The 27,974-nt window shown below is 43.5% G+C and overlaps 1 protein-coding gene across 2 annotated transcripts; it reads right to left on the reverse strand.

Annotated features, from left to right (window-relative positions):
• Positions 1-178: 178 nt before the first annotated feature.
• Positions 179-27,956, reverse strand: LOC147114987 (elongin-C). Of its 2 annotated transcripts, none has more exons than XM_085993175.1 (4): positions 27,800-27,956; positions 11,994-12,052; positions 9,924-10,067; positions 179-3,505 (listed from the first exon to the last, which is right to left on the reverse strand). In XM_085993175.1, the coding sequence occupies exons 2-4, from the start codon at positions 11,995-11,997 to the stop codon at positions 3,315-3,317; spliced, it is 339 nt and encodes a 112-aa protein (XP_085849301.1). In that variant the 5' UTR covers positions 11,998-12,052; positions 27,800-27,956; the 3' UTR covers positions 179-3,314. The 2 variants fall into 2 exon arrangements, with proteins under 2 accessions (XP_085849301.1, XP_085849302.1); XM_085993176.1 differs by lacking the exon at positions 27,800-27,956 and adding an exon at positions 12,697-13,070.
• Positions 27,957-27,974: the final 18 nt, after the last annotated feature.

Raw genomic sequence — 27,974 nt, forward strand, 5'->3', positions numbered from 1 at the left:
GCCTTCAGCTAACAAAATCACCACCATGGGCAAAAATATCAAGTCCATTCCACAGCTTTAGGGGGAGGCTGAGGCCTTCAAGTAAAGACTTTAATGCAGGTACCATGATATGGTAAAATGTCATTGTTATTTGTTTAAAATCTTACTTTGGATATTAGAAATTTGAACTGAGAAAAAATGGCAGCTGATTTTTTTATAAATTGAGTGATTCAATTGATTCATTAACAAACCATTACAACGGTATACACGGGGAAATGCTAATATAAAATGTTTACATAGGCAGCTTCAATGTTAATAAACACCAACAATCACAACAGGAAGTAAGGTTTGTGGACAGGGAGTGCACATATATGCAGATTTAAAAAAGTTAGAACTCAATGTTTAAATTAAACAATCTATTTACCTCTACCTTATCTACACCGTTCATTATTTCAAAGGCTCTGGTTGTCATATCTTAGTCTCTTAACAGGTTTAAGCTTTGTTCATCACTTAGTCCCCGAAGGCTTGGAACCATCCTTCTGCGAATATTTTAATATATTTATATCCTTTTTAAGGAAAGGTGACCAAAACTGTACACCATACTCCAGAATCTGTTTCACTGACAAATTCAGCAGTCAAAAATAGCTGTTTTCTCTGCCACTATTTATAAATTTCTTCGCATCACTGCAGCAAAACACACCAAAGCTGGCATGTAGGAGGTAGCAGAGGGTTTGGACTTTAAAACAAATGGTAGAGCTGTACTTAATAAAACACCAACAGTACTAAACCGAAACACTGGTATCTGGACTTAAATGCTGGAGTGGAAGGTTTTGCAGGAACCCACGGTTGAAGTTGACCTGATGGCCGAATAACAATTTAAAAACACTGTACCTGGTGGGAGAGGTGGCACGACACAAGAGAACTGCGCCCTATTTGGGGGGGGGGGGGCGGTGGTGGTGGTAAATAACCCAACTAAAATTTTATAGTTCCCAGCTGATGGCCGTCAACCTGCAGGCAAAGGCAGGTTTTAAATATTTAGCAGCACATTTTGGAAAGGTCAGTTGATTGAAGCATAAACCTCAGGTAGATGGAGTAGCACCAGAGATGGGAGATGGAACATATTAAACTGAGAGGACCAGAGGTCAGATTGGAAGTATCAGCCAGAGCTAAGTATAAGTGGTAAGCTTGGCAATAAGTGATCTGTAATGTGACACAAAGGGTGAAATGTACAGGTCGCATGAAATGTACAGGGTGTGGTATACGCAAAACTTAATAAAAGTTTGTACTGGTAAAAGTAAAAATGTACACACAAAAAGCCTTTGCAGAACAGCTCTTTGAATTAAAATTCCCAGTATTTATTATGTCATTGTGCAAATGTAGAACAGGGTTTAAATGGGAACAGCAGTTTGTTGTATCAATTTAGTATGGAGGGAAAACTACGACACGTGATGCTTTTAACAGAACTAACTAGTTTATTGGACAACACTGCAAGAACTGGAACGTTAAAACTAGCAGTTATAAAATTTGTCAGAGATACGAGCCCAATTGAATCAGGTTATCTTTAAACACACAGCCATCTGCATTCAAATTTGTCAGACATGAGATCTGAAAGGTTCAATATCCATTTTGTCTATTAAAAAAGTTTTTCCACATAAATTGTTTGCTGGGCAGGGGGTGGGGACTTTACAGGTTCCCCAGAGAGCTACCACTGTAACTAGAGTAACTTCAGTCTAGCCACATATGAATTCCTATATTCAGCCTGAATAACATCAAGTTTTGTATAAAAATATAGAAGTAAATAGTGCAATGCAAAGTATTTGGTAATGGTACATGAGATTATTAGTTTAAAATCAGAGTAGACTGTTAATGACTAGATACCAAGTACTGAACATCTCAGAATCTAAACGATGATTTTTCTTCTGCAGAGAGCCTTTTGAAATAATTTGACACTTATTCTTTCCTACCCTCTTTCATTCCCAGTTGAGGTGCTCCCAAAACTTTGCCAATGCTACTCTCGCAAGTATAAAAGCACTCCAGGGTGCTTTATCCACCTCGTGGTTCGACAATCTTGTGGTACTCTTCTAGTGTATACTTGGCACTTGCAGATGTGGGCATGAATCAACTGTAGTGGAAATGGAGTGGTACATCAATTGTAGTACTGAGAACTTTCGCCAGTCAGCTGGAAGCATTCAACACAAAGTGAATTTTGGACAGCCTCAACCCAATTCTTAGTGGGCATGAGCTCATAGTTTGGCACAAATCTTGCCCAGAGAACTCTCAAAAAGAGCTTGTAAAAGAAATAGAAAATTGACACTTGTGCAATAGAATGTTTTTTCAGGTTAGAGCCACAAAGGAGCTTTACTCTTCATTGAGTCTATTTATAGTTAAATTGAGTGCCAGATACAGATACTGGGAGTAAAATGTAGATGAGTTCCATTCCCTAGGACGGACATCCTATAACCTGAAGTTCACCATAAGTACATAAATTTCAGAGCTGTAAAATAAAGCAGATGCTCTACAGAAACTTCAAATATCGCAGAGAGATGGTCACCAGTAATGGATGGATACTCAAAGGGATCCCTCTGACCCCCATCAGGTTTGAATTCTGCTTTTTGAAACAGTTGCGTAAATGAAGCTTTTAAAAAAAAATGAAACCAGGAAGGTATTCCGTAAACTTACTTACGTGTAGTGACACTCTCAACTGAAAAAGATTTGAGGGGAAAATGTTATCTTGGCACATATACGGAGAAACTTGGATTTAAGAACTGTTTAGTTAATAGCAACTTCAGGTAGGGATAATGGAATAGAAAAGGAAACCCATGACTTATTACTAAAACTACTAGAAAAGTGAAATTTCAGTTTTGATAGAAGCTCCATGATGTGGTGCAGATCCAATGTAGTTACATACTAATACAATATGGCTACAGTACTTTTACGACACTTTATTACTAGTCAATTCTATGGGGTAGCGGATGGAAATTGAGCTGGGAACTGTATCAGCGCAGTAACAGTACATTATGGATATATAGGGCTACAATTGTTAATTTTTCTTGAAAATTGAGGAAAGTTAACAGCTGGAAACCATCAGCACACCAATATAGAACATTATGGGATAAGAGAAAATGTCTAATTTATGTAATGTACAAGCCAAAGGAACCCTATTATCTTTACTTAACTCTTGAAAAATAATACATCTCAGACAAAAGAAAAAGATTTTGGTGCGAGTTATCAGACATATATGCAACACCATTTTAAAGTCACTTATTAATTGTGCAAGTAGTTAAATACAGAAGCTTAACATCTTATTTTGGGTTATAAGTTACATTTTTTATTTTCTAACAATCTAAGAAGTTTGCAGCCATCAGCAGCTCCAGCGCAATCTCTGGTGCAATTGGAAATTCAGGAATCTCTGTAGAACTGTTGGTGTAGCGAACCTTGTAGGTAAAATACATGCACACTTTTGATAGCACATGGGATGGAATCTCACGAAAATTTACTTCATTCGTTTCATTTTCAGCAAACTGTCCTGAAAGATTAAATCAAAATAATGCATTTAAGATCTTGATTAATTATCAACATGAAATGTTTGATTATAGCACTGTAGGTCATCTTGACCTCAAAAAAATAAAAAAATTAAATGGTTGTACAGAACTCCTATGCACTAAAAAGGTATAAGTTTGCCTTTTTTAAATACAAAACTCTTCCAATTGTAGACACTGCCAGCCATGCCAGGAATCAGCAAATTAGGAGGCTATCACCAAGATACACACCACTACTGATGTCAAATGCATTATAATTAAAAAGCAGTAGGTTAGCAATTACCAGTGTAATACCCACTGGAAATGTTATGTACGCTAAGTATGGTTATCAATCTTTAACTTAGACACTGTATTATCATTGTTATAAATCCCTGGGTTAAAGTTGCCCATGTGAAGGTACGGCAGAACTTTTAAGGACACAATGTGACTAAGAGCAGACTTTCCATAATTCTGCACCAGTATCAACTGTTGCAGACAGTGAGGCTGCGCAGTCTCCAGGCAGAAACCCCAGAAGGAGTGGAGTCGGGTTTTTTGAGCGGGAAACGCGAGCGACTGGAAGAAGAGGGCAGGAGCTCTGAAAAGAGGGCTCAGGAGGCAAATGGCTGCCGCATCCCGTCCCAGGCTTCCAAACTCGGCCGCCGCCCTTTGTATTAGTAGCTCTGCATCCAGAACTCAAAGTGGGATTCAGTGATCGTGAAGAGAATTCAACGAAGGGGTTCGGAGTCGTAAGTCTTGCAGACATTATACATACCATGAGCTCCAACTTAAGCGCGCCAACGAAAGAGTGCACTCGAATTTGGACACAGGGACAGATTCTCCTTTGAATCCATATAAATGGAGAATGTATGTTTATTATGTCTAGATTCATTCTAATGTATGCAAATGTCTAATTTAGGTCATTAACCCGTAATCTTCTTATACTGTCTGACGTTAAAACTATAAAGTAAGATAATTAGAATTAAGCCATTGTAGTAGTGATCTCCTTACTGGACTATAGAATACTGTCTACAACAGAGACCACATCTCACATATATCTAGAGAACCGTGAAGGGGTTACACCAGTAACCATCCTTCCCATGCTTTTGTTCTTCTAACCATGCATCCTGCTCTGTGTTATTCTCCTCCAGTTGGAGGTGGGAGCATGCTGCTGTATGAAGTGTGCTGCAGACCTCTCCAGGACTGAAAGAATCAATGCAGGTTAACTTGGTTTTACTTTGACACAGCTATCCAGCAGCATTGGTTGAGAACTTAAACTCAGCCAAGACACGTGGCAAGCACCTTTCAGGACACAAACATCCTGCTGTTTGAGACAATTCCTGAACCTTCAGTTGGAATTTGCAACCTGAAAGTAAAAGGGGTACAGTTTTTTTTCTTTCTGACTAAAACCCAAATATTTTGTTGCTTAAGCAGCTATTTTAGTCAGGAAGCTTTAATACATAATTTGCAATCCAAATCCAGCATTTAGGTTTAACCTTACATAAAAATGAGTGATAGACCTTCAAATGTAGGAGAATCAAGACCATGGTACTTTTGCCATGGATATAGTCAAAAAGGAAATGGCCAAATCCCAATCCCATAGGTCTGGCAACTGGGGATTAAAAGAAAATTGGTATCTTGAGCCAACCAATGATAGTGACCAGGTTAGCAGATTGGAAGCTAATGCACAAACTAAAAACTCTTTTGGACTACTACACTAATTAGCTTATCGTGAATTGTGTCAGTTGCCATATTATACATATTCATATGGAGTGTACTGGAATATGAAGACAATAGCATGCTCTAATTTTTTTCACAAACTATTTCAGAACATAAACCTGTTAAACTACACCCACTTCCTGCTTCTACTTCTCAACCAGCAAATAGAAAGTGCAAATCATAAATTGCTTGCTGGTTTTGGCCATTCATTTGCAATTTCAGTTGTTACTAGCTGATCTCCTATGGCGTGCTCATAGGTAGCACGAGGTTTAGAACAAACATAGCTGCTAAAAGGGAGCGGTGTTTAATCTGGCCTGTCCCTTTTACGGCATTGCTCCGTTACTCCTTTGGGGAAGTCATCTAAATAAGCTTTGCCTGGATGTCAATTAGAGGAAAGTTTCAAATAAAAAACAGAAAATGCTAGAAATACAAGATATAAACCAAATTAATGTTTTGCCTATATACCCTTCATCAAAACTGAAAACTTAGGGAAGTTTCTAGAGATTGGTAGATGCTCCTGCCCCAGCAGAGAGCCCAGGTCATCAGGGAGAGAAAAGTCAGCAGAAAGAAAAACGCTTATAAAAACACTTCATTTGATTGTTTTGAGGTGCAATTCAGACTAACCATAGGTACTGAAATTGCACGCACAGAGGAGATAGCAACATCTGTAATCATTGTACAGTGGTACCCCTCTGTTTTACAAAAGAGCAACAGAACAGATGGGCAACCTATCATTTCTTTCTGTTTTGGTTCTTAGTTGTCTGAGGCAGTGGACCCTAAAACTCCAATTTAATCTTTGTGATTTAGTGAATAATGCAGTTCAGTCCAAATCATGGGGAAGGATGCCAATCAAGTAGATTTATAAAGCTTTTGTAGACAATATTTGTTCTTCAATTTTAGAAACAAAAGCTTAAACATTCATGTGTGTCTCAGGATCATTTTTTTTTTTTTAAAGCAGTAAGCTTACATTTTAGCAGACAATAGTTTGTGTAAATATGAAATATCCACTTCATTTCACAGAAACTTAAAAAAGTGTTGGCAAAAACAAACTTATTTATAATCCCAGTATTGCCAGTGAATAATTTTGAGATTTATGTCATTATAGTAACAAGTTTACTTTCATGAAAGTTTTCTAATGAAAAACTATATAGAACTCCACATGTATATGAAAGTTTATCAGATGTTTATGTTTAAGCACAGAAGAGGGAAACAACCCCTATACATGAAATATTTCCAGTAAATGAAAGCATAGGGCTGTGAAGTGTTGACAAAGAGGGTTAAGAGATTCAACAATAGAGATAATCCCGTTTAACTTTAAAGTTGTCAATTTCTAGCTGTTACGCATCACTTCTGCAGTGCTCAAGGATGGGTATGCTTGAAGAGAGCACTCCTCGAACACTGATAATATACATTTCTAGGACGCAGTCAATGTCGACAATTAATGCAGAAGCTTCTTAAATATTGTAATACTTTTGGAAGCCCATCTTGCAAATAAAGGTTTTTTTTTCCGTAATGGTGGGGGAGGGGGGGGTGTCAGGAATCTGGGGAGAAGAGATTAGGGAAAAGTGGCATCCTATTCCATGAGAAGGCATGTTTGAATTGGGGGGTGGGGGAGGAGTTAGAAGTTTCAAATGTATGGAACCCATGACCGAACATTTTTAAAAAATTCATTATGGGGACGTGGGCGTCGCTGACAAGGCCAGCATTTATTGCCCATACCTAGTTGCCCTCGAGAAGGTGGTGGTGAGCCACTGCCTTGAACCGCTGCAGTCCGTGAGGTGAAGTTACTCCCACAGTGCCGTTAGGGATGACATTCCAGGATTTTGACCCAGTGATGATGAAGGAACAGCGATATATTTCCAAGTCAGGATGGTGTGTGACTTGGACGGGAACTTGCAGGTGTTGGTGTGCCCATGCACCTGCCACCCTTGCCCTTCTAGGTGGAAGAGGTCGTGGGTTTGGGAGGTGCTGCCGAGGATTCTATGGCAAGTTGTTGCAGCGCATCTTGTAGGTGCAGCCACGGTGTGCTGGTGGAGGAGAGAGTGAATGTTTAAAGTCGTGGATGGGGTGCCAATCAAGCGGGCTGCTTCGGCCCGGATGGTGTCGAGCTTCTTGAGTGTTGTTGGAGCTACACTCATCCATGCAAGTGGAGAGTATTCCATCACACTCCTGACTTGTGCCTTGTAGATGGTGGAAAGGCTTTGGGAAGTCAGGAGGAGAGTTACTCTCTGCAGAATACCTAGCTTCTAACCTGCTCTTGTTGCCACAGTGTGTGTGGCTGGTCCAGTTAAGTTTCTGGTCAATGGTGACCCCCAGGATGTTGATGGTGGGGGATTAGATGATGGTAATGTCACGGAGAGGTGGTTGGACTCTCCCTTGTCAGAGATAGTGATTGCCCAGCACTTGTGTGTTGTGAATGTTATGTGCCACTCATCAGCCCAAGCCTGAATATTGCTCAGTTCTTGCTGCAGCAGCATGGATTGCTTCATTATCTGAGGAGCTGTGAATGGTGCTGAACACTGTGCAATCAGCAGCGAACATCCCCACTTCTGACCTTATGTTGGCGGGACGGTCATTGATGAAGCAGCTGAAGATGGTTGGGCCTAGAACACTGCCCTGAGGAACTCTAGCAGCAATGTCCTGGAGCTGAGATAATTGGCCTCCAACCACCACAAACCATCGTCCTTTGTGGTAGGTATGACTTCAGCCAGTGGAGAGGTTTCCCCAATTCCCATTGACTTCAATTTTACTAGGGCTCCTTGATGCCACACTGTCAATTGCTGCCCTGGGCAGTCATTCTCCCCTCCCCTCTGGAATTCAGCTCGTTTGTCCATGTTTGGACCAAGGCTGTAATGAGGTCTGGAGCAGTGGTCTTGGCAGAACCCAAACTGAGTATCGGTGAGCAGGTTATTGGTGTGCAAGTGCTGCTTCCATCACTTTGCTGATGATTGAGAGTAGACTGATGGGGCAGTAATTGGCCAAATTGGATTTGTCCTGCTTTTTGTAGACAGGACATACTTGGGCAATTTTCCTTTGTCAGGTAGATGCCAGTGCTGTAACTGTACTGGAATGGCTTGGCTAGAGGCCTGGCTAGTTCTGGAGCATACATCTTCATTGTAGCCAGGATGTTGTCCAGGCCCATAGCCTTTGCTGTATCCAGTGCGCTCAGCCGTTTCTTGATATCATGTGGAGTGAATCAAATTGGCTGAAGGCTGGTTTCTGTGATGGTGGGGACCTCAGGAGTAGGCAGAGATGGATCATTCACTCAGCACTTCCGGCTGAAGATGGTTACAAATGCTTCAGCCTTGCCTTTTGCACTTGTGCTGGGCTCTGCCATCATTGAGGATGGGGATGTTCATGAAGTTTCCTCCTCCTGTTAGTTGTTTAATTGTCCACCACCATTCACGACTGGATGTGGCAGGACTAGAGCGTTGATCTGATCCGTTGGTTGTGGTTCACTTAGCTGTCTATAGCATGCTGCTTCCGCTGTTTATCATGCAGCTTCACCAGGTTGGCACCTCATTTTTAGGTGCACCTGGTGCTGCTCCTGGCATGCTCTTCTACACGCCTCATTGAACCAGGGTTGGTCGCCTGGCTTGCTGGCAATGGTAGTGTGAGGGATATGCCGGGCCTCGAGGTTTCATATTGTGGTGGAATACAATTCTGCTGTCGCTGATGGCCCAGAATGCCTCATGGATGCCTAGTTTTGAGCTGTTAGATCTGTTCTGAATCCATCCCATTTAGCACAGTGGTAGTGCCACACAACACAACTGAGGGACTCTTCAGTGTGAAGACAGGACTTTGACTTCAGTAGTGATGCTATCAAGCCACACTTGGTGATGGACATTGAAGTCCCACACCCAGAGTACATTCTGTGCTCTTGTTACCCTCAGGGCTTCTTCAAATGGTGTTCAACATGGAGGAGTACGGATTCATCAGCTGAGGGAGGGCAGTAAGTGGTAATCAGCAGGAGGGATTCTCGCCCATGTTTGACCTGAAGCCACGAGACTTCATGGTGTCCAGAGTCAATGTTGAGGACTCCCTGGGCCACACCCTCCTGACTGTATACCACCTCTGGTGGGTCGGTCTTGCCGGTGAGGCAGGGCATACCCAGAGATAGTGATGGAGGAGTCCGGGCCATTGGCTGAAGGGTATGATTCAGAGTATGACTGTCGGGCTGTTTCTTGACTAGTCTGTGGGACAGCTCTTCTAATTTTGGCACAAGCCCACAGATGTTAGTGAGGAGGACTTTGCATGATCGACTGGGCTGTGTGTACCTTTGTCATGCAAGAATCCGATGCCTAGGTCGATACCGGGTGGTCCGTCCATTTTATTCTTATTATACTTTGTCGTAGCGGTTTGATACAACTGAGTGGCTTGCTAGGCCATTTCAGAGGGCAGCTAAGAGTCAACCACATTGCTGTGGGTCTGGAGTCACATATAGGCCAGACCAGGTAAGGACGGCAGATTTCCTTCCCTAAATGACATTAGTGAACCCGTTGGGTTTTTACGACAATCTGGTAGTTTCATGATCACCATCACCGATACTAGCTTCCTTTTCCAGATTTATTTAAAAAACTGAATTTAAAATTCCAAAGATGCCATGGTGGGATTTGAACTCCTGTCTGCGGATCAGTGGTCCAGGCCTCTGGATCCATTACGCTACCACATGTCACCAATTGCTGATAGTTAAGTGACTGCACAACTTACCAGGGCCACTCAACATAGCTTTAATAGTGCCAGAAGTCAATGCATGTTCTCGCTTTACAATAAATTCATGGCCATCAGAGGAGATCAACTTTACATACATAGCATCAGGGCCTTCACAGCCTCCATAGGTCCTCTCTTCTCCATCTGTAAAAGGTCAACAATGTTTAATTAAACATTCTACAATTAATTTAAATCAGTTCAAATCGACTCTAAACCAGCATCAAAACACATGTTTTAATTAGTAGATACATTTAATTTACATTACAGACTGAAACATTGAATTTCAAAGTGTTTTTATCTAATTTCTACATTATGAGACAGATGTCACAACAGATCAGATATAACTGACTTGTAATTTTAAAACTTATAACTCAGCTATAAAATGCTTGAAAGACATACACTAAAATTGTCAAACAGTAATGATTGCATTTAAATTTAAAAAAAATCTTTCAAAGATTAATTAGCAAGTGTTAAAGAAATAGATCAGTGGAACTCGACTGTTGTGGCAGATACCCTCAAATGTCATGCATACAACAATTCAGTTAGAGTCATAAATTATGACAATATTTGAATTAAAGTTTACTTTTGTTGGAATAACATTTTGATAGGAACAGTATGTTTATGCTGATTGAAGAATGCCACCTGAAAGCAAGACCTGGACAACACTTGTAGCACTACCAAGCACAAGAGTTGCTTCCATTCTTCCATGCATGCTTATAGGACTTCAGCATTTCAAACAAATTGCATTTTTTTTTTTTTTTTTAGTTGAAATTATTTATATATACAGATGCACTGCATTTAAACAGTATTATAGAATATCAGACAATCCAATTAGCAAGTGAAGTTAAAAATGTTTTTGGGATGAGGATGAATTCTATGTTCCAACTGATAGTGTTCAGTTCCCATGCACTGAAAGTTTAACCATCAAGACTTTCCAAGTCAGCAACAGCATGTTCAAGAGCACAGCTCAACACTGCTCAGTAAAGTACTTCAACCCAATCTCAGAAGAATTACTACAAAATTAATGTGAATTAGTGGGCCTGGGAGTGCTCAGTGTGCCAAAAAGCAGATACATGGTCCATTCACTCGTACTGTAAAAAAAAATGTTTTTGGGATCTGGGTGGCACTGAAAAGGCAGTAATTATTACCCAGAGGGTGTTACAGTCAACTACGTAATGTGGGGCCGAAGTCATATTTAGGCCAAACCAGTTGATTGATAGACCTTCCCTCCATCATAAGGTCAGAAGTGGGGATGTTCGCTGATGATTGCACACTGTTCAGCACCATTCGAGACTCGTCAGATACTGACGCAGTCCGTGTCCATATGCAGCAAGACCTGGACAACATTCAGACTTGGGCTGACAAGTGGCAAGTAACATTCGCACCACAGTGCCAGGCAATGACCATCTCCAACAAGCGAGACTCTAACCATCTCCCCTTGACAGTCAATGGCATTACCATCGCTGAATCCCCCACTATCAACATCCTGGGGGTTACCATTGATCAGAAACCGAACTGGACCAGCCATATAAATACTGTGGCTACAAGAGCAGGCCAGAGGCTGGGAATTCTGCGGCGAGTGTCTCACCTCCTGACTCTCCAAAGCCTTTCCACCATCTACAAGGTACAAGTCAGGAGTGTGATGGAATACTCTTCACTTGCCTGGATGAGTGCAGCTCCAACAACACTCAGGATAAAGCAGGCCGCTTGATTGGCACTCCATCCACCACCTTCAACATTCACTCCCTCCACCACCGGCGCACTGTGGCTGCAGTGTGTACCATCTACAAGATGCACTGCAGCAACTCGCCAAAGGAAGGACGGACAGACGCGCACACACACACAAATACAAGTTATTTTCCAGAACTCTTATTGGAATGCAAGCATCAATATAACCATTTTACAGCCTATTGATCCACAATTTGAAACTGAGCTAAGAGGTACCTAAACGTTAATGAAATTCTTATTTTCTTGACAAACTTTAAATATGGCATACAGCATATGCTGATATAGGAAAAGATGCACACTACGCAACACATCATCCAACAAAGGTGCCAGGATAATACTTGCCCATTTTTCTAGAGTGACGAGCTATCAATTTTTCCAGAAGAAATTATTCAGGTAGGGTCCTAAAAGAGAGGAAACAAAAGAAAGAAGTCGATTACCTGTACTATAAATTATATCTATCTATCTATCGATAAAGTGGTTCTTCTGTCTGTCATTCCGTCTGTCTGTCTGTCTGGCTATACACTCTCAAGTTATAGAGCGTACCTACACGTGTGTTACATCAAAAGAAAGCTTACGATTCCAGAATGGTCATAAGCGTATTTACGTTTCGGTGAGACAAAAATTGTGCCCGCGGTATCCAAAACACGTTCAAAATTCTGCTCATTAGCATTGAGTGACGTCGAGGTCGACCAATCGTACGGTCGAGCGACCCGACGGTCGACCGACCCGACGGTCGACCAATCGCTGCGTGGCGGGAGCGGGTTCCTGGCACGTGCGGGCAGGCCCTCCTAGAGTAGAGTGACGGGACGATTGACCAATCCTACGCTTCAGTGACCTGACGGTCGACCAATCAGTGCGTGTGTGGGCGGGTCTTATCGTTCTGAACCGAGGTGAGTCGCCGCCATCTTTGATTTCAAACTTTTCATTTCTTTTTCCCGCTTTCTGCGTCTTTAAAAAAAAAAGTTGCTTTTAAAACACAAATTCTTTTAAAAAAAAAAGTTAATTACTTTCTAAATCTTTTATCTAATCTCATTAATTTTCCTACCTTTCCCCGTTTTTGCAGGTAGGCCTCGAAGCCTGGGCGTCTGTTGCCAGCCATGCTGGACCCTAGGCAATTGTTTTGTGGCAAGCTCCTCCCACCCCTCACTTCGGTCTCCCCAGTCTCGTCGCTCCCGCGTCCACTGACTCAGGCGGGAGCACGGGGTCTCCTGGGCGGTTGCACCCGTCTCTCTCTCTCTCTTCCCCGCTCGGCGGTCTTCAAGCCGGCTCGCTTGAAGCCAACTCGGGAGGGCGGGGCCACGTCAGTGTGTGGGGCAGCAGAGAGCTCCGCGGAGCCATCGCCGGCTCGGGAGAGCGGGGCGGGGCTCTCGGGAGAGCGGGGCGCGGGCTCGGGGGGGAGGGTTAACCCGGCAACCGGCTCTGGAGATCGGGAGGGGAGGAGGGTTACCCCGGCAACTGGGCCCAGCCATCTTTCATCCTGGCAGCAGTTCAATGTAGCGAAACAACAGCGCCCCCCCCCCCCCCCCTGCATACAATGGAATTGTGACCTTTTAAGTCGTGTTTTTTTTAAAAAAGCTTTCCCAGTATTCCTTGCATTGAGACACAAACATGCAAACACAAGAAATTACTCCACAATTGATCTAGTCCTGGTACAGTCTAATGTTCCCATTTACATGGTGCTACAAAATAGATCTGAAAATTATGATTTCAAAGTCCCTTTTCAACCCAAAGATGGTGTGTATTGGATTACAATGCAGAGAAAAACAAAAAACAAAATCATATATAAACCAATACACGCCTTCTCCTATGCTGTAACCATTCTATGATTCTATAATACACTTCTACAATACTCTTTATTCACCATCTCACGTTGTTATCACCACTAGTCTTAACCATAATGCTGTAAAGACACAACCCAGTTTAGATGACAAATCTACAAATTAATTTCACTGCTAGGGAATTTCATTTCAAAAGGAGCAGAGTATGTTCATCTTACACGCCCATCATAATGCTTTACTGAAAGCCTAACGTCAATACTGTAGACAGCAAGTGCTGATCTCAAAAGGACAACTGGCTCAGTTAGTTACTAAAGCCAACAGTATGAGAGATACTACAGCTAGTTATTAATTGATAGAGCGTCAGTCAATGACATAATTTTAGCTATAAATTTTAGAATGAGAAGCTAACCACCCTGGTCACACTGCACTTTGGGAACTGGAATAATTCCAAATCTGTTGAAATCTGAAGTATAGGGCAAGATTTTGTCAGAAAGTGGGTAGAACTGGAACAAAATGTGCATTATGCATTTGGCTACAGTATAGCTGCAAATAATTTTTGGTGCAGGACTGTGCCTCAGAATGCACTTCCACAGAATTGTGGTAAAAGTTTTTCCACTCAGGCACTATAGCCAGCTGAAATTTAATCTATTAATGCAACCAGGACCAGGCACAAGGACACCTCCCAGAGCTTGTCCAAGCTCGAAGACTGGCAAAGAAAAACCCGTGTCCACTGCAGGCTGGGTAAGACCGGTGTCAGCTTGGCTCAGTTCGTAGAACTCTCACTTCGAGCATAAAACCTAGGCTGTTACTTCAGTGGAGTATCGAGGGAGTGCTGTATCAGAGGCGCTGACCTTTGGTTGAGATGTTAAACCTATGCCCTGGTCAACATTCCTCCCTCAAACATCCAAATTCACATCAATGCTATGTGCAAAATGGCTGTTCTATTAATCCACACAACAATAAATGTGCATCATGTATGCGAAGCATTTTGGGACATTTGAGATGCGATAGGCTCTATATAATTGCAAATTTGTGCATTCTTTAAATCTTTGGGAAACACTACTGCCAATGCACATCTGCCAATGCACTTTATTATGGTTATGTTTATGTTAATGTATTACAAGCCAAATATATGCTGAATGTTTAAATGTCTTAATCTAAATGTACACTCTCGGGAGCCGCAAGCCTACATTTCGTTGTACTGCACTTGTGCACTAACAATGACAATAAAAAAAAGTTGATTTGAAAACTGAAAAAATTTACTGGGAAATGCTGCGGACAAGTGCCAGCTGAGATGGTGAGCAGGCTATGTGCTTTGAATGTTACTGGCAATCTGGAGTCAGTCAGCAGTTCAAAGTGACCCCCTTTTCAGTCAGGAAGTGTCTGGACTCCACTCTTTCCCCCCTCTCTTCTTCCCCCCACCCACCCCTCAACAACTGCAGAGGTAAGCAGAGAACATGTAACCTACAATTACTGAACAGTCTGTTGGCAGTCCAATATGTCACATCATCCATTAAAAGACATGCAGACAAAAACCATTACCAGTTCAGGTTATAGCACTTCAAATTGCTTTCCTCAACTTGTCTTGGTTTTTAGACCTTCACTTGCCCCATTTATAATTAGTCTCAATTTGAAAAAAAAATACTTGCAACAACAGGTGACGTCCTCCCTGGAGTCCAACAGAGATTGCAACAGAGATAGTACAGCACCTGCTATTATATTATTTTAACCTGAATAAAACCATGTTGACACTTGTCTAAAATCCATACTTTAGTCTGTGGAGCACTGGTTTATTTAAAAAATAAACTGATTTTCAAGTGGCACATGGAAAACATTTCCACATACCTTTTATTTAAAAAAAGCACTTCACAACCATTTGAGTAAATGGAGCACAAAAACTTAACTGCCAGTAATACATTCATAGGGACAATTGTGTACAAGAATGGTTTGTCAACACTCACTTGATGCCGAAAAAACATCGGTTTGAATTCCCAAAAACTATTTGAAATATATCCGTTGGCCCCATTTCTCAAGTCAAAATTTCAAATTTGGTTTGAAGAAGGAAATTTTGCCATTGTAAAAAATAAAACTCCAGGCTTCACTGCCAAGATCTAATGACATTTATGTAAATGTTGAATCATAAAAAAGACTTGCATTAATATAGCACCTTTCACGACCCCAGGATGTCCCAAAAGCACTTTACAGAAGTACTTCTGAAGTGTAGTCACTGTTATAATGTAGGAAATGCAGCAGCCAATTTGCGCACAGCAAGCTCCCACAAATAGCATTGTGATGATGACCAGATAATGTTTTAGTGATGTTGGTTGAGGGATAAATATTGGCCCCAGGACACCGGGGATAACTCCCCTGCTTTTCTTCGAAATAGTGCCATGGGATCGTTTACATCCACTTGAGAGAGCAGAAAGGGCCTTGGTTTAACATCTCATCCAAAAGACAGCATCCCAGACAGCGCAGCACTCCCTCAGTACTGTACTGGAGTCTCAGCCTAGATTTTTGTGCTCAAGTCCCTGGACTGGGACTTGAACCCACAACCTTTGGACTCAGGCAAGAATGCCACCAACCGAGTCTGGCTGACACACTGAATCATTGTGAAAAACTTTGCACAATGTATTAACCCTTCAAGTACAGCAAGTTATGTTGATAGAATTGCTCAAATGGCAATCTTACCAACTTGTCCATTTTTTTTTGGTAGAGATGCTCATGGATAAGACGTTATTCTTGAGCATTCCTACATTTTTTCTTCCTTCTTTAATCTTCTTTTCCCACTATTCTCCTCCTCTCCAAAAGGCAAAACTCCTTGCTGGTTTCTTGAGCTCCAGTTGACTTCCAATACCTCACCATACAAGCCCAGACAGCCAGTGTCCACTGGGTATTTAACCCCTGGTGGGGAGTTTCATCACAGACAAAAACCCCTCGTCATCTAATGTCACACTTAGATGTCACGTAACAATCAGAACTCCGGATCCCAGCCAATTTCCCCTTGCCTAACCCAGGATGGCCAAGACCCAGTGCTGGAACCCCAGTTCTGAACCATTAGCTCATCAGGATTAGGAACAAACTTGGGACCTTCCTGATACGCATTTCTCTGCTACTCACTGACTTCAAGCCATTGAAGGAGGTAATCGCTCTTTTTTTGAACAGCAATATTTGTGTTTGTCATCTTTCATTTTTGTACTTTTAATCCTCTTCTCTGTCTGGCTTGGTACCTGCAGCTGAGGCTCTTCGTGGAGACCAAGCTCCCTCCTCACAGAGGACACCCTTCATCTTGTCGCATGACATTACCACCATGCTAAGTGGGATAGATTAAGAACAGATTTACAGTTCAAACCTGCTAGTCAGGATACGACGGAGTGATACTTGGAGGTGCTGGTGTTCCTGTGCACTTGCTACCCTTGTCCTTCGTGTGTCAGCTGTGGTTCAGTGGGTAGCACTCCTGTCCGAGTCAGAAGGTTGTGGGCTCAAGACCCACTCCAGGGAACTGAAGCACATAATCTAGGCTGACAGCCCAGTGCAGTATTGAGGGAGTGCTGCACTGTCGGAGGTGCAGTCTTCCGGATGAGATGTTAAACCAAGGCTCCATCTGCCCCCTCAGGTAGACTTAAAAGATCCCATGGCACTATTTCCAAAGAGCAGGGAAGTTATCCCCAGTGTCCTGGCCAATATTTATCCCTCAACCAACATCACTAAAACAGATTATCTGGTCATTGTCACATTGCGGTTTGTGGGAGCTTGCTGTGCGCAAATTGGCTGCCACGTTTCCTACATTACAACAGTGACTACACTCTAAAAAGTACTTCATTGGCTGTAAAGTTCTTTGGGGTGTCTGGAGGTCGTGAAAGGTGCTATATAAATGCAAGTATTTCAATTTTTATCCACCACATGATTTACCTATCTTAATTACCTGAGAAATTGATAAATCCCTTGAGCGCAATATGAAATATGCAGCTACACAACAGGAAAGTTCCAGGCTTAACTTCTAGTCTGCCCAGAGTTTGCCAACCTTAGCTAGGCTGAGTGTGCTCCAATTGGGTTCAATGCCTGAGCCAAGGCTGGGAAAAATAAACTACCGACCAGGGTTTTCACTTCTGATCACTACTCACTTACCTCTGCTGGACAAGTGCATGGGCTGAAATGGCTTCCTCGCACGTTTGAATAGCCTATAAATGTCCAGGCTCACATACAAAGAACTGTCAGCTGGGAAAGGTATCAGATGCCTGCTGGCACCTGTAGATCTAAAACCCATAATCAGCAAAAAAAAAAGGGAATTTTTTATTTTTTATTTTTTTAAATCAGGAAACAGGGTATCTTTTCCCATAAATACTCAAAAGGTAAGACCACTGCAGGGCTTGCCATGGAGCATGTTCTTTTGAAGCAATGAAGTCCTTTTAATGTTGGTATTTTTCTTCCCTCGCTCTTTCAGCTACATTTTTTGGGGTAGGAGGATGTTTAGGATATTCTGATGACCTGCAGTCGCCCCTGGTTAAACTGACCGTGTGTGTTATCTGGACTAAACAAATCTGCACAGGGAGATCAGTGCAGCTTATTTCACTGCTGAATCAGTTTTGTTATTTTCAACTTTTATTCATGGAATATTTATGCCAGACACTATTTGCAGCATTTTTCTCAGGCCGTAGACATAGAGTAGTAAAGGGAACGAATCCTAGTTTACAGCGTAGGGGGCGGCCATTTGGCTCATCGTATCTGGTGCTGAGTCAGCACAAAAAAAATAATCCAGAAACTAATCCCACTGCCCTGCTCTCTCCCCATAGTTGTGTCTTTTGATTCAAATACTTCTCCGCTCTTCCCTTAAAAGGTGCAACCTTAACTACTTCGCATAGCAAAACATTCCACGTACCGACAACGCTGTGTGTAGAGAAACTTCTCTCTCCTCACTTCCTCCTCAGATGACAATTTTAAATTAATGATCCTTTGTCACTGACTCCCCAACCAGAGGAAATAGTATTTCCCTATTCACTCAATCAAAACATCTCCATTAAATCTCCTTTTAGCCTTCCCTGCTTCATTGGAGATGGTCCCAGTATCTCAACTTTCTCCTCATAACTGTATAGTTTCTCGTCCCTGCCATCATCCTGGTGAATCTACGCTATACATGCTTTTAGTTTGGTTTAACATGCTATCTATGATGGGGCATCCAAAACTGTACACACTACTCTAAATGTGGCCTAACAATTGCAGTGTACAAATTTATTAGTCCTTCTACTCTTGTACTCTATGCTGCAATTTATGAAACCTGTAAAAGAAAAATAATTTAGAACTGCTGCATAATTATGAGCAATGTTCAGAAGATGGATCTGGTTTATGCTGATACCAATTCAGAATTTGCAATTCAGGCAATTTGTAGCAACAAAAGGAGATCAGATTCTGCAACAAGTCTATCCTTTACCACGGTGGTTTGCTAGGAGGGGGAAGTACAGCAATCAGCATATAGAACAAATTACATTAAACATGCAACAAGCCTGGAGTTTTTACTGATGGTATGGAATTTTAAAAAGTAATTTCACAACTAATTTGTAAAAACTGATGGTCATTCAAGTGTCTAAATCAGTACACATTTTGAAATATTTTTTCCTCGTACCTGGAATTTTCCATGGAAGGATCAACCTAACACAAGTGAATACAGATTGTAAATTAGATGCAAGCAAAACACCTCATTATTAGGGGGTGTAAGATACTACACAAGACAATACATAAACTCACCAAAAAAAATCATTACTATCTTGGTAATCCTATCAGGCCCCAGATTGTGCACCCCCATTCTTGCCGAGCTCCACGTGTCCCCCAGCATTGCCACGTCCTTGTCTTCATTTTCATATCCCTCCAGTCATGCCCAACTTTAAAAAAAATATTCATTCACGGGATGTGGGCGCCACTGGCAAGGCCAGCATTTATTGCCCATCCCTAATTGCCCTCGAGAAGGTGGTGGTGAGCTGCCTTCTTGAACCGCTGCAGTCCGTGTGGTGAACGCACTCCCACAGTGCTGTTAGGGAGGGAGCTCCAGGATTTTGACCCAGTGATGATGAAGGAATGGTAACATATTTCCAAGCCAGGATGGTGTGTGACTTGGAGGAGAACTTGGAGGTGGTGGTGTTCCCATGCGCCTACTGCCCTTGTTCTTTTAGGTGGTAGAAGCTGCGGGTTTTGGAGGTGCTGTCGAAGAAGCCGTGGCAAGTTGCTGCAGTGCATCTTGTAGATGGTACACACTGTGGATACAGTGCGCTGGTGGTGGAGGGACTGAATGTTTAAGATGGTGGATGGGGTACCAACCAAGTGGGTTGCTTTGGCCTGGATGGTGTCAAGCTCCTTGAGTGTTGTTGGAGCTGTACTCATCCAGGCAAGTGGCGAGTATTCTATCACACTCCTGACTTGTGCCTTATAGATGGCGGAAAGGCTTTGGGGAGTCAGGAGGTGAGGCACTCGCCCCAGAATACCCAGCCTCTGACCTGCTCTTGTAGTCACAGTATTTATGGCCCAGTTAGGTTTCTGGTCAATGGTGACCCCCAGAATGTTGAATGTCAAGGGGCGGTGGTTAGATTCTCTTGTTGGAGATGGTCATTGCCTGGCACTTGTGTTACTTGCCACTTATCAGCCCAAGCCTGAATGTTGTCCAGGTATTGCTGCAGCAGGCACAGACTGCTTCACTATCTGAGGAGTTGTGAATGGAACTGGACACTGAAATCATCAGTGAACATCCCCACTTCTGACCTTATGATGGAGGGAAGGTCACTGAAGAAACAGCTGAAGGTGGTTAGGCCTTGGGCACAGCCTTGAGGAACTCCTGCAGCAATATTCAGGGACGGAAATGATTGGCCTCCAACAACCACAACCATCTTCTTTTGTACTAGGCATAACTCCAACCAGTGGAGAGGTTCCCCCGATTCCCATAAACTTCAATTTTACTAGGGCTCCTTGATACCACACACAGTCAAATGCTGCCTTGATGTCAAGGGCAGTCACTCTCACCTCACCTCTAATTCAGCACTTTGGTCCATGTTTGGACCAAGGCTGTAATGAGGTCTGGAGCCGAGTGGTCCTGCAGGAACCCAAACTGAGCATCGGTGAGCAGGTTATTGGTGAGTAAGTGCCGCTTGATAGCACTGTTGACGACACCTTCCATCACTTTGCTGATGATTGAAAGTAGACTGATGGGGCGGTAATTGGCCAGATTGGATTTGTCCATCTTCTTTGTGGCCAGACATATCGGAGCAGTTTTCCATATTGTCGGGTAGATATCAGTGTTGTAGCTGTACTAGAACAGCTTGGCTAGAAGCATGACTAGTTTTTATTTATTCGTTTATGGGATGTGGGCGTCACTGGCAAGGCCAGCATTTATTGCCCATCCCTAATTGCCCTCGAGGTGGTGGTGGTGAGCCGTCTTCTTGAACCGCTGCAGTCCATGTGGTGAAGGTACTCCCACAGTGCTGTTAGGGAGGGAGTTCCAGGATTTTGACCCAGTGATGATGAAGGATCAGCGACAGACTTCTAAGTCAGGATGGTGTGTGACCTGGAGGGAAACTTGGAGGTGGTGGTGTCCCCATGTGCCCGCTGCCCTTGTCCTTCTAGGTGGAAGAGGTTGTGGGTTCGGGAGGTGCTGCCGAAGAAGCCTTGGCGAGTTGCTGCAGTGCATCTTGTAGATAGTACACACTGCAGCCATGGTACGCTGGTGGTGGAGGGAGTGAATGTTGTGTATGTAACCGTTTACCTTTAAAGGGAACTATAGAATGTAACCGTTCGCCTTTAAGAGCACTACTTTAGGGTGGCACTATCTATTGGCTCATGTATACTGTAATACCGATAGTGACCACACCAGTATATAAGGGTTGTGATACGTTAACTAGGGCAGAATCGCCCGAGCCTCTGAATAGTAAAGACGTGTTTTATTTTGTTAACAGTGGAGTCTGTGATTATTTATAATACAACCCACAGACTTAACATTGGCGACGAGTCAGGATTCGAACCCTGCGGCAGTTGTTCCACGGCGGCTTCGTCCGAAGACAGGACGTTGAAGAGAGGTTTCAATCCTCACCAGTCTGGAACCGACAGGCTGGAAGCGACAGGCATTAGGACCCTGAAGCCTCCATAACCTCGTGGGTAAGCCGCAGCGTTGGCTGCAAAGACAGGGCGATCGCAATCCCTGATAAGAGCCGCGGTGAAACGCGCGAGCGGGTAAGCCAGAGCCCGGGAGGGAGCGAGCAAGAGCCGCGCGAGCGGGTGAGCCAGAGGCCGGGGGCCGCTTTCAAGTGCGAGGCGCAGCCGGGCCATCGATTGCATCCGCTGATAAGGCCCGCACTCGGCCTGAAAGTCAGCGTCGGGGAACGGGTGATAACCGCCATTGAAGTGGGCGGAGAGCGCCGAGAAGCGCGGGAAAACCGCCATCGAAGTGGGCGGGGAGAGCGAGAAGCGCGGGAAAGCCGCCATTTTTCGCGGGGAAACCGCTGAAGAAGAAGGAAGAAGCGGGAAACCGCCATCTTGGAAATTATTAAGAATTTCAGGAAAGTAATAAGATTTTTCAGAAAGGCTGGTGTGTTCTCAAGAAGAGAGGGAAAATAAGTATAAGTACAGCAATACTTGTGGTGTTCTCAAGAAGAGAGAAGAAAATTAATAATAAGTAAAGTAATACTTGTACTGTACTCGAAAAAAGATGCCTAAGCGAGGAAATATTAATGATTTTAATGCTGAAATAGAAGACAGGGCCACGTATGGGGAACGCATAGGAATATATTGCGTAGCCATATACGACAAGGCAATAACTTTGTTAAATTCGATGGGAGCAAAAACATACGGGCTTTTGAAACATCTAATAGCACCAGTTAAACCAGTGGACCAGACCTTCGAAGAGATCGTAGCAGTGCTGAAGGATCACTTGAACCCCACACCGTTGATACTGGCTGAACGATTTAAATTTTACGCCAGAACCCAGAGGCAAGATGAAAGCAATGCGGAATACTTAGTCGAACTGCGTAAGCTAGCGAAATACTGCCAGCTTGGAGGGAATTTGACAGAGGCGCTGCGGGACAAGTTCGTATGCGGCTTGGCCAAAGAAGGAACGCAGAAGCGACTCCTGGAGGAAAACGACCTCACACTGGACAGGGCTGTCCTCATAGCTTCATCGCACGAAGCCGCAGTGAAAGGAACGGCGGAAATGCAGCTAAAGGCGGCGGCACTCGGGGTGGACCAAATGACTGCAAGCATTTCCAAATGCTACCGTTGTGGAAAGACAACGCACGACCAGAATCAGTGCTGGTTTAAGAATCAAGAGTGCAGGAAATGTGGCAAACTGGGTCACATCGCGAAGGTATGCAGGTCCAGAAAGAAGACCAACAAACAAAGGAAGCCACCACAAGAAAAGTACAACAAGGTGCATCAGGTGGCTGAAAAGAGTTCAGACGAACAAAATTCAGACTCAGACCCAAACAGCCAGGAGTTGGATAGTCTGAGAATCCACAATGTGGGTAAAGTAACTGATCTACAGACGATCTGGGTCACACTAAAAATAGCTGGAGTCCAAGTACGAATGGAGCTGGACACGGGATCAGCTGTATCAGTCATCAACCAAAAGGACTACCACCGACTATTCTCTCACATACCCTTAAGAAATACCAAGTTCGTATTACAGACATACACGGGGCATCGCGTATACCCCATGGGGAAAATAAGAGTCAAGGTGAGAGATAGGGGTAAAGTACACCCAAGAATGAATTTGTACGTACTACCTGAGGGAGGACCACCACTTCTAGGACGGGAGTGGATCAAGAAAATAGACATGGAATGGCACTACCGACAAGCAATGACGAGTGAGGACTCGGTGCAGACAAGCAGCTCAGACTCTGAGCCGGAAGACGATAAGTCCAGCTTATGTATGAAAAACAAGGTTAACATTAACTCACAGACTAAGGTTGGAAAATCGATGGCGTGCATAAAGACAGAGAATTCTGAGTCTGTTCAAGCTACAGACATATGCATTACGGAGGAACACCGGGCTCGAACTCAACGCTATTTCAAAGTACAACAACAATTAGAACAATTAAGTTACCGCCTCGTACAAGAGATGAAAACAATGAAAAAGTTCTATGACACCGAATGGGAGAGTCTGGAAAGACAACAGAACCTACTGGCTCAAGCAGAGAGCGACCATAGAGCCATCGTGACCAATTACCGATCACATCTCCCTGATGATGTTCAGGGGTTAGAATATTTGCATGATCTAGAGATACAGCAGAAGGGCAAATCACGCTGCACTGAGGATTTTGTTCTGCAATTAGAGACGGAGCTAGTGCAGGCAAAGTTAAGAGAAGTTGAATCACAGGGTGCTCTTAAGGAGATGCAGAAACAAATCTTGGACATGGAAAAGAGAAACGCTTCTTTACCTGATGAGAATAATGTGGCCATGTTGCAAGAGGAGCTTATAGGGGCGAAACTGAAAGAAGCTAAGCAAAGGATGTTGGAACTTGAAACGCAGAACCAAATCAGCGGTAATCAGCTATGTCAAGCAGAGAAGGAGTGCAAGGGTCTACATGAGAAGGTGCAATATCTCTCAGCCCAAAATAAGGGACTACTCACTCAGTTAAATGAAAGTAAACGGGAAATGGCTGAGATGGACTGCAAGAATAAAGAAGAGTTGATGGCAGTGAGACTTCGAGAGGCAGATAGCATAGCAGCCTTGGCTGAACTCCAACAGGAAATTGCGAAAGAAACAAATGAAGAGGAATCTTCAGGAAGCCAGGATTTTATTCCAGTTCTTCTCTACGACTCCTTACAAGCAGAGTGCGAGAAGTTGAAAAAACAGTATGAACAGGCCCAGACTACAATTCTGGAGGGGGTTAACTCAGCAACCTCCGAAAAGCTAGTTTCGTTGGAAGTATATGAGCAACTAAAGGTTGAACATGAGCAAGAAGTCCAAAGGCTGCAGGAAATTCTTGAGGAGCTCAGGGCCAAGACAGACTCATCGGTAGAAGTTCCATACATAGATGAGGATGTAGGAGGTGAAAGACATGGCAGAACTCATAAAAATATGGAAGGAAGCCCAAGACAAATATGAGGCGGCAATTACCGAGGTTGACCGACTTGAAGAACAGTTTCAACTGGGAATGGGCCCTGAACATGAGCTAGAGAGCATCGAGGCGCAACTTCTCCAAGCACTGGAAGCCAAAGTACAAGAGGAAGAGAAGATGAAAGCATTGGAGAAAATGATGGATGAAATGGAGGAGTACGCTGAATTACGTCCAGGGGAACAGGAGAATGGGGAAACAGCTACTTCAGTAGAAGGATTAAATAGCCTGATAACGAAATCCCTGAAGGAAGGGAAAGGATTGAACGCACAAATGAGGCCAGGAGGGAAGGAAGGGCAGACATCCGAGGAAGAGCAGGATGAATATGATTGCTTGAAGAAGGGTTTTGACCTGTTGAGTGACACCGAATGTTATGAGGATGTGGTCTGCCCAAATTGTGATGGGAACTCCCAAAGTGCTGAAATCCTGAGGAAGCACTTAAGGTCTAAGGAACATAGAGAGTTGGTGGCGCTACAGATGGCAGCCGGGAAAAGAGCTCGGAGAGTTTCAAAAAGGCAGAAAAGAAAAAGCAGAAAATAATAACTGTTTAAAATATTATTACTTCTACTACCTCAGTCCGAACACTACGAAAGGTGCTAAATGTGTAAAAAAAATCCAGGGACATTATCAAGACAGCCAGTGGGTTGTATAAGTCCGCACTGCTGGTTCAACAGGACGAAAGTACAAGCTGTTAAAAAAAAAAAGGCTATGGAGGATGCTGTCTGGAACGAATTAATACCAGAGACTGAATTTATGAACTGTTCCCACAGAGACTGAACCTGTAAACTGATTCCACTGAGAGTATATCTGTAAATTGTTATATGACGTTGACTCCATCGAGAGTATATCTGCAAACTGTTTATATAAAGTTGAAGATTGTATGTTTAACGGGATTCTGTAAGTAATAAGCTAGGAAGGGAGGAGTGTTGTGTATGTAACCGTTTACCTTTAAGGGAACTATAGAATGTAACCGTTCGCCTTTAAGAGCACTACTTTAGGGTGGCACTATCTATTGGCTCATGTATACTGTAATACCGATAGTGACCACACCAGTATATAAGGGTTGTGATACGTTAACTAGGGCAGAATCGCCCGAGCCTCTGAATAGTAAAGACGTGTTTTATTTTGTTAACAGTGGAGTCTGTGATTATTTATAATACAACCCACAGACTTAACAGTGAATGTTTAAGGTGGTGGATGGGATGCCAGTCAAGCAGGCTGCTTTGTCCAGGTTTGGTCCTCTCGCTTGATGGTGATGGTAGAGTGAGGGATATACCGAGTCATGAGGTTACAGATTGGGGTGGAGTACAATTCTGCTGCTGCTGATGGCCCACAACACCTCATGGATGCCCAGTTTTGAGCTGCTAGATCTGTTCTGAATCTATCCCATTTAGCACAGTAGTGCCACAAAACACAATGGAGGGTATCCTTAATGTGAAGACAGACTTCGTTTCCACAAGGATTGTGCGGTGGTCAATCCTACCAATACTGTCATGGACAGCTGCAATTGCGACAGGTAGATTGGGGAGGACGAGGACAAGTAGGTTTTTCCCCTGGTGTTGGTTCTCTCACCACCTGCCGCAGATTGCCCATCTTCAGTTCATACAATCATTTCAGTGCAATGATTGAATTGATATATCCAAAACTCTTTCATGCCATGAGGGGCCTATTAAAAGCTTTAATTGTTTTAAGTTTTTTTTGTGTTTTGCAAATCTTACCAACAGCTACCACCTTTGATGACTCCACCCTTGAGCCTTCTGTGCTAATGAATATTCTTAGCCTAACTGTCTCCTCTCTCTTATCTGAACAGCCACTCGCTCATGCAAACCCATATGCCGCAAAACCCCAAAACTGTGTCACCAAGACCACCTATTCCCACATCTAAAAAGTACTTGCCTCCATCCCTACCTCACCAGCACTGTCATACTTTCATAAGCTCCTAACTCAACCCATTCAATTATCTCATTTATATAGGACCTTGCTGTGCACAAATTGGTTGCCCCATCTGCTAACATAACAACAGTGCCTGCATTTCAGAAAAGTAATTCATTGTCTGTTAACTTATATATAATGTAATGTAAAGTACATTATATATAATGTAAAGTACATATGGAGTAAATTTGTTTTTTCACACAGATAAACGTACCGAACATTATGGTTCTGAGCCATGCAGAACAGGTTGGTTATCAGTTTAATCTCAGCTGGGATAGAAATGGGCCCATTTGTGGAATAATGCTCTAGATTCATATTTCTAATTGCAATTCCATGACTCTAGCTGCATAGCTGAATGAAAGGTGAGGACAGGACCAAGTTTAGCTGTGATTTTCTTCCCAATATGGTCAAATACACTGTCCAGGCTCAAATGAACAATGGCCCCTAGAATAGGGTATTAGAGAGCTAGTGATCTACAACCTAGCATGAGTCACCATTTTCACCGAGGGGAGAAAACTGGAACAAAAACCTCTTCATTGCTGAAACACACTTTGTTCCACCGCGTTAATGCTTTATCAGTTTACACAAAATCCATGTACAAAGAATCCTGATCCCACATATGGACAGAAAAAATCTAAACACTTAATATTTAGGTCAGGTTACAATTACTGCTAACACAACATTCAAAAAACTAGGAGAGCTTTCTACTCTTTTTCAAATAACAGCATCAGATTTTCCACAGCCACCCGAATGAGAGATAAAACATCTCATCGAAGAGGGGGCAATGCTGCACTTCCACAACACTACAATGAAGTGCCATCTTAGATTCGATGCCCCAGTCCTGGAGTGGGAATTGAGCCCAATATATCTTCGAACAAGTGAGAGTGCCATAGAGTTGAACTGGTAGATAAAGTTGCAGTGTACGTGTGGAAATAAGACATTCACACACACTGGTACATTTCTCAGAAAATAAAACCCCTCAACACAGATGAACTTGGAGCAGCGCCGGCCTCCCCGAGGCAGCGCGTCACGGTGACTGAACAGGTTTTACCCTCACCGACAGGGCACGAAAGGCCCAGACCCCCTGAAACCGCCCCCGCCAAAGAGGAAAGCTCAGTGATCACCTGCAGGTCGGTTATTGGCCGGGGCCGCGGGCCCCGCTTCAGCTACCACTCGTTCACAGGACGGACTCCGGCACTAATACAGGGGCGAGGCGGCACTCGAGACCTTCGCCACTTTACCGAGAGCCGCGCTCCTGCCTCCAGACCACCCCGGCCCGCACAGCAACGAGCAGCCCCTCCACTCCCGCCCACACTGGCCGAGTCAAGTCAAGAGAAAGGCGAACATTTACCAAGAAAGGGCGCCGACCCACGGCCTGCTCTTCCTCAAGATCCGTCTAGAGCTCTGACCTGGAAACACACACCCCACTTCCGTCCGCCTGCCCTCACAAAGAACAACACCAAGGAGCTCGCTCGGTACTCCGTGTCACCGCTTTCTCTCTGTTTGTAGAAATTGAGCCCTCGCCC

The sequence above is a fragment of the Somniosus microcephalus genome, chromosome 7 (genome assembly GCF_052327205.1).
Source record: "Somniosus microcephalus isolate GS21.2 chromosome 7, FLI_Smic_1.0, whole genome shotgun sequence".
In the NCBI taxonomy this organism is placed as follows: Eukaryota; Metazoa; Chordata; class Chondrichthyes; order Squaliformes; family Somniosidae; genus Somniosus; species Somniosus microcephalus.

Bases quoted from the DNA above. Each gene is read 5' to 3' on its own strand.
- LOC147114987 (XM_085993175.1), bottom strand. The intron at 3,506-9,923 runs GTAAGTTGTGCA...TTAATCTTTCAG, and splicing joins AGCTATGTTGAGTGGCCCTG to GACAGTTTGCTGAAAATGAA.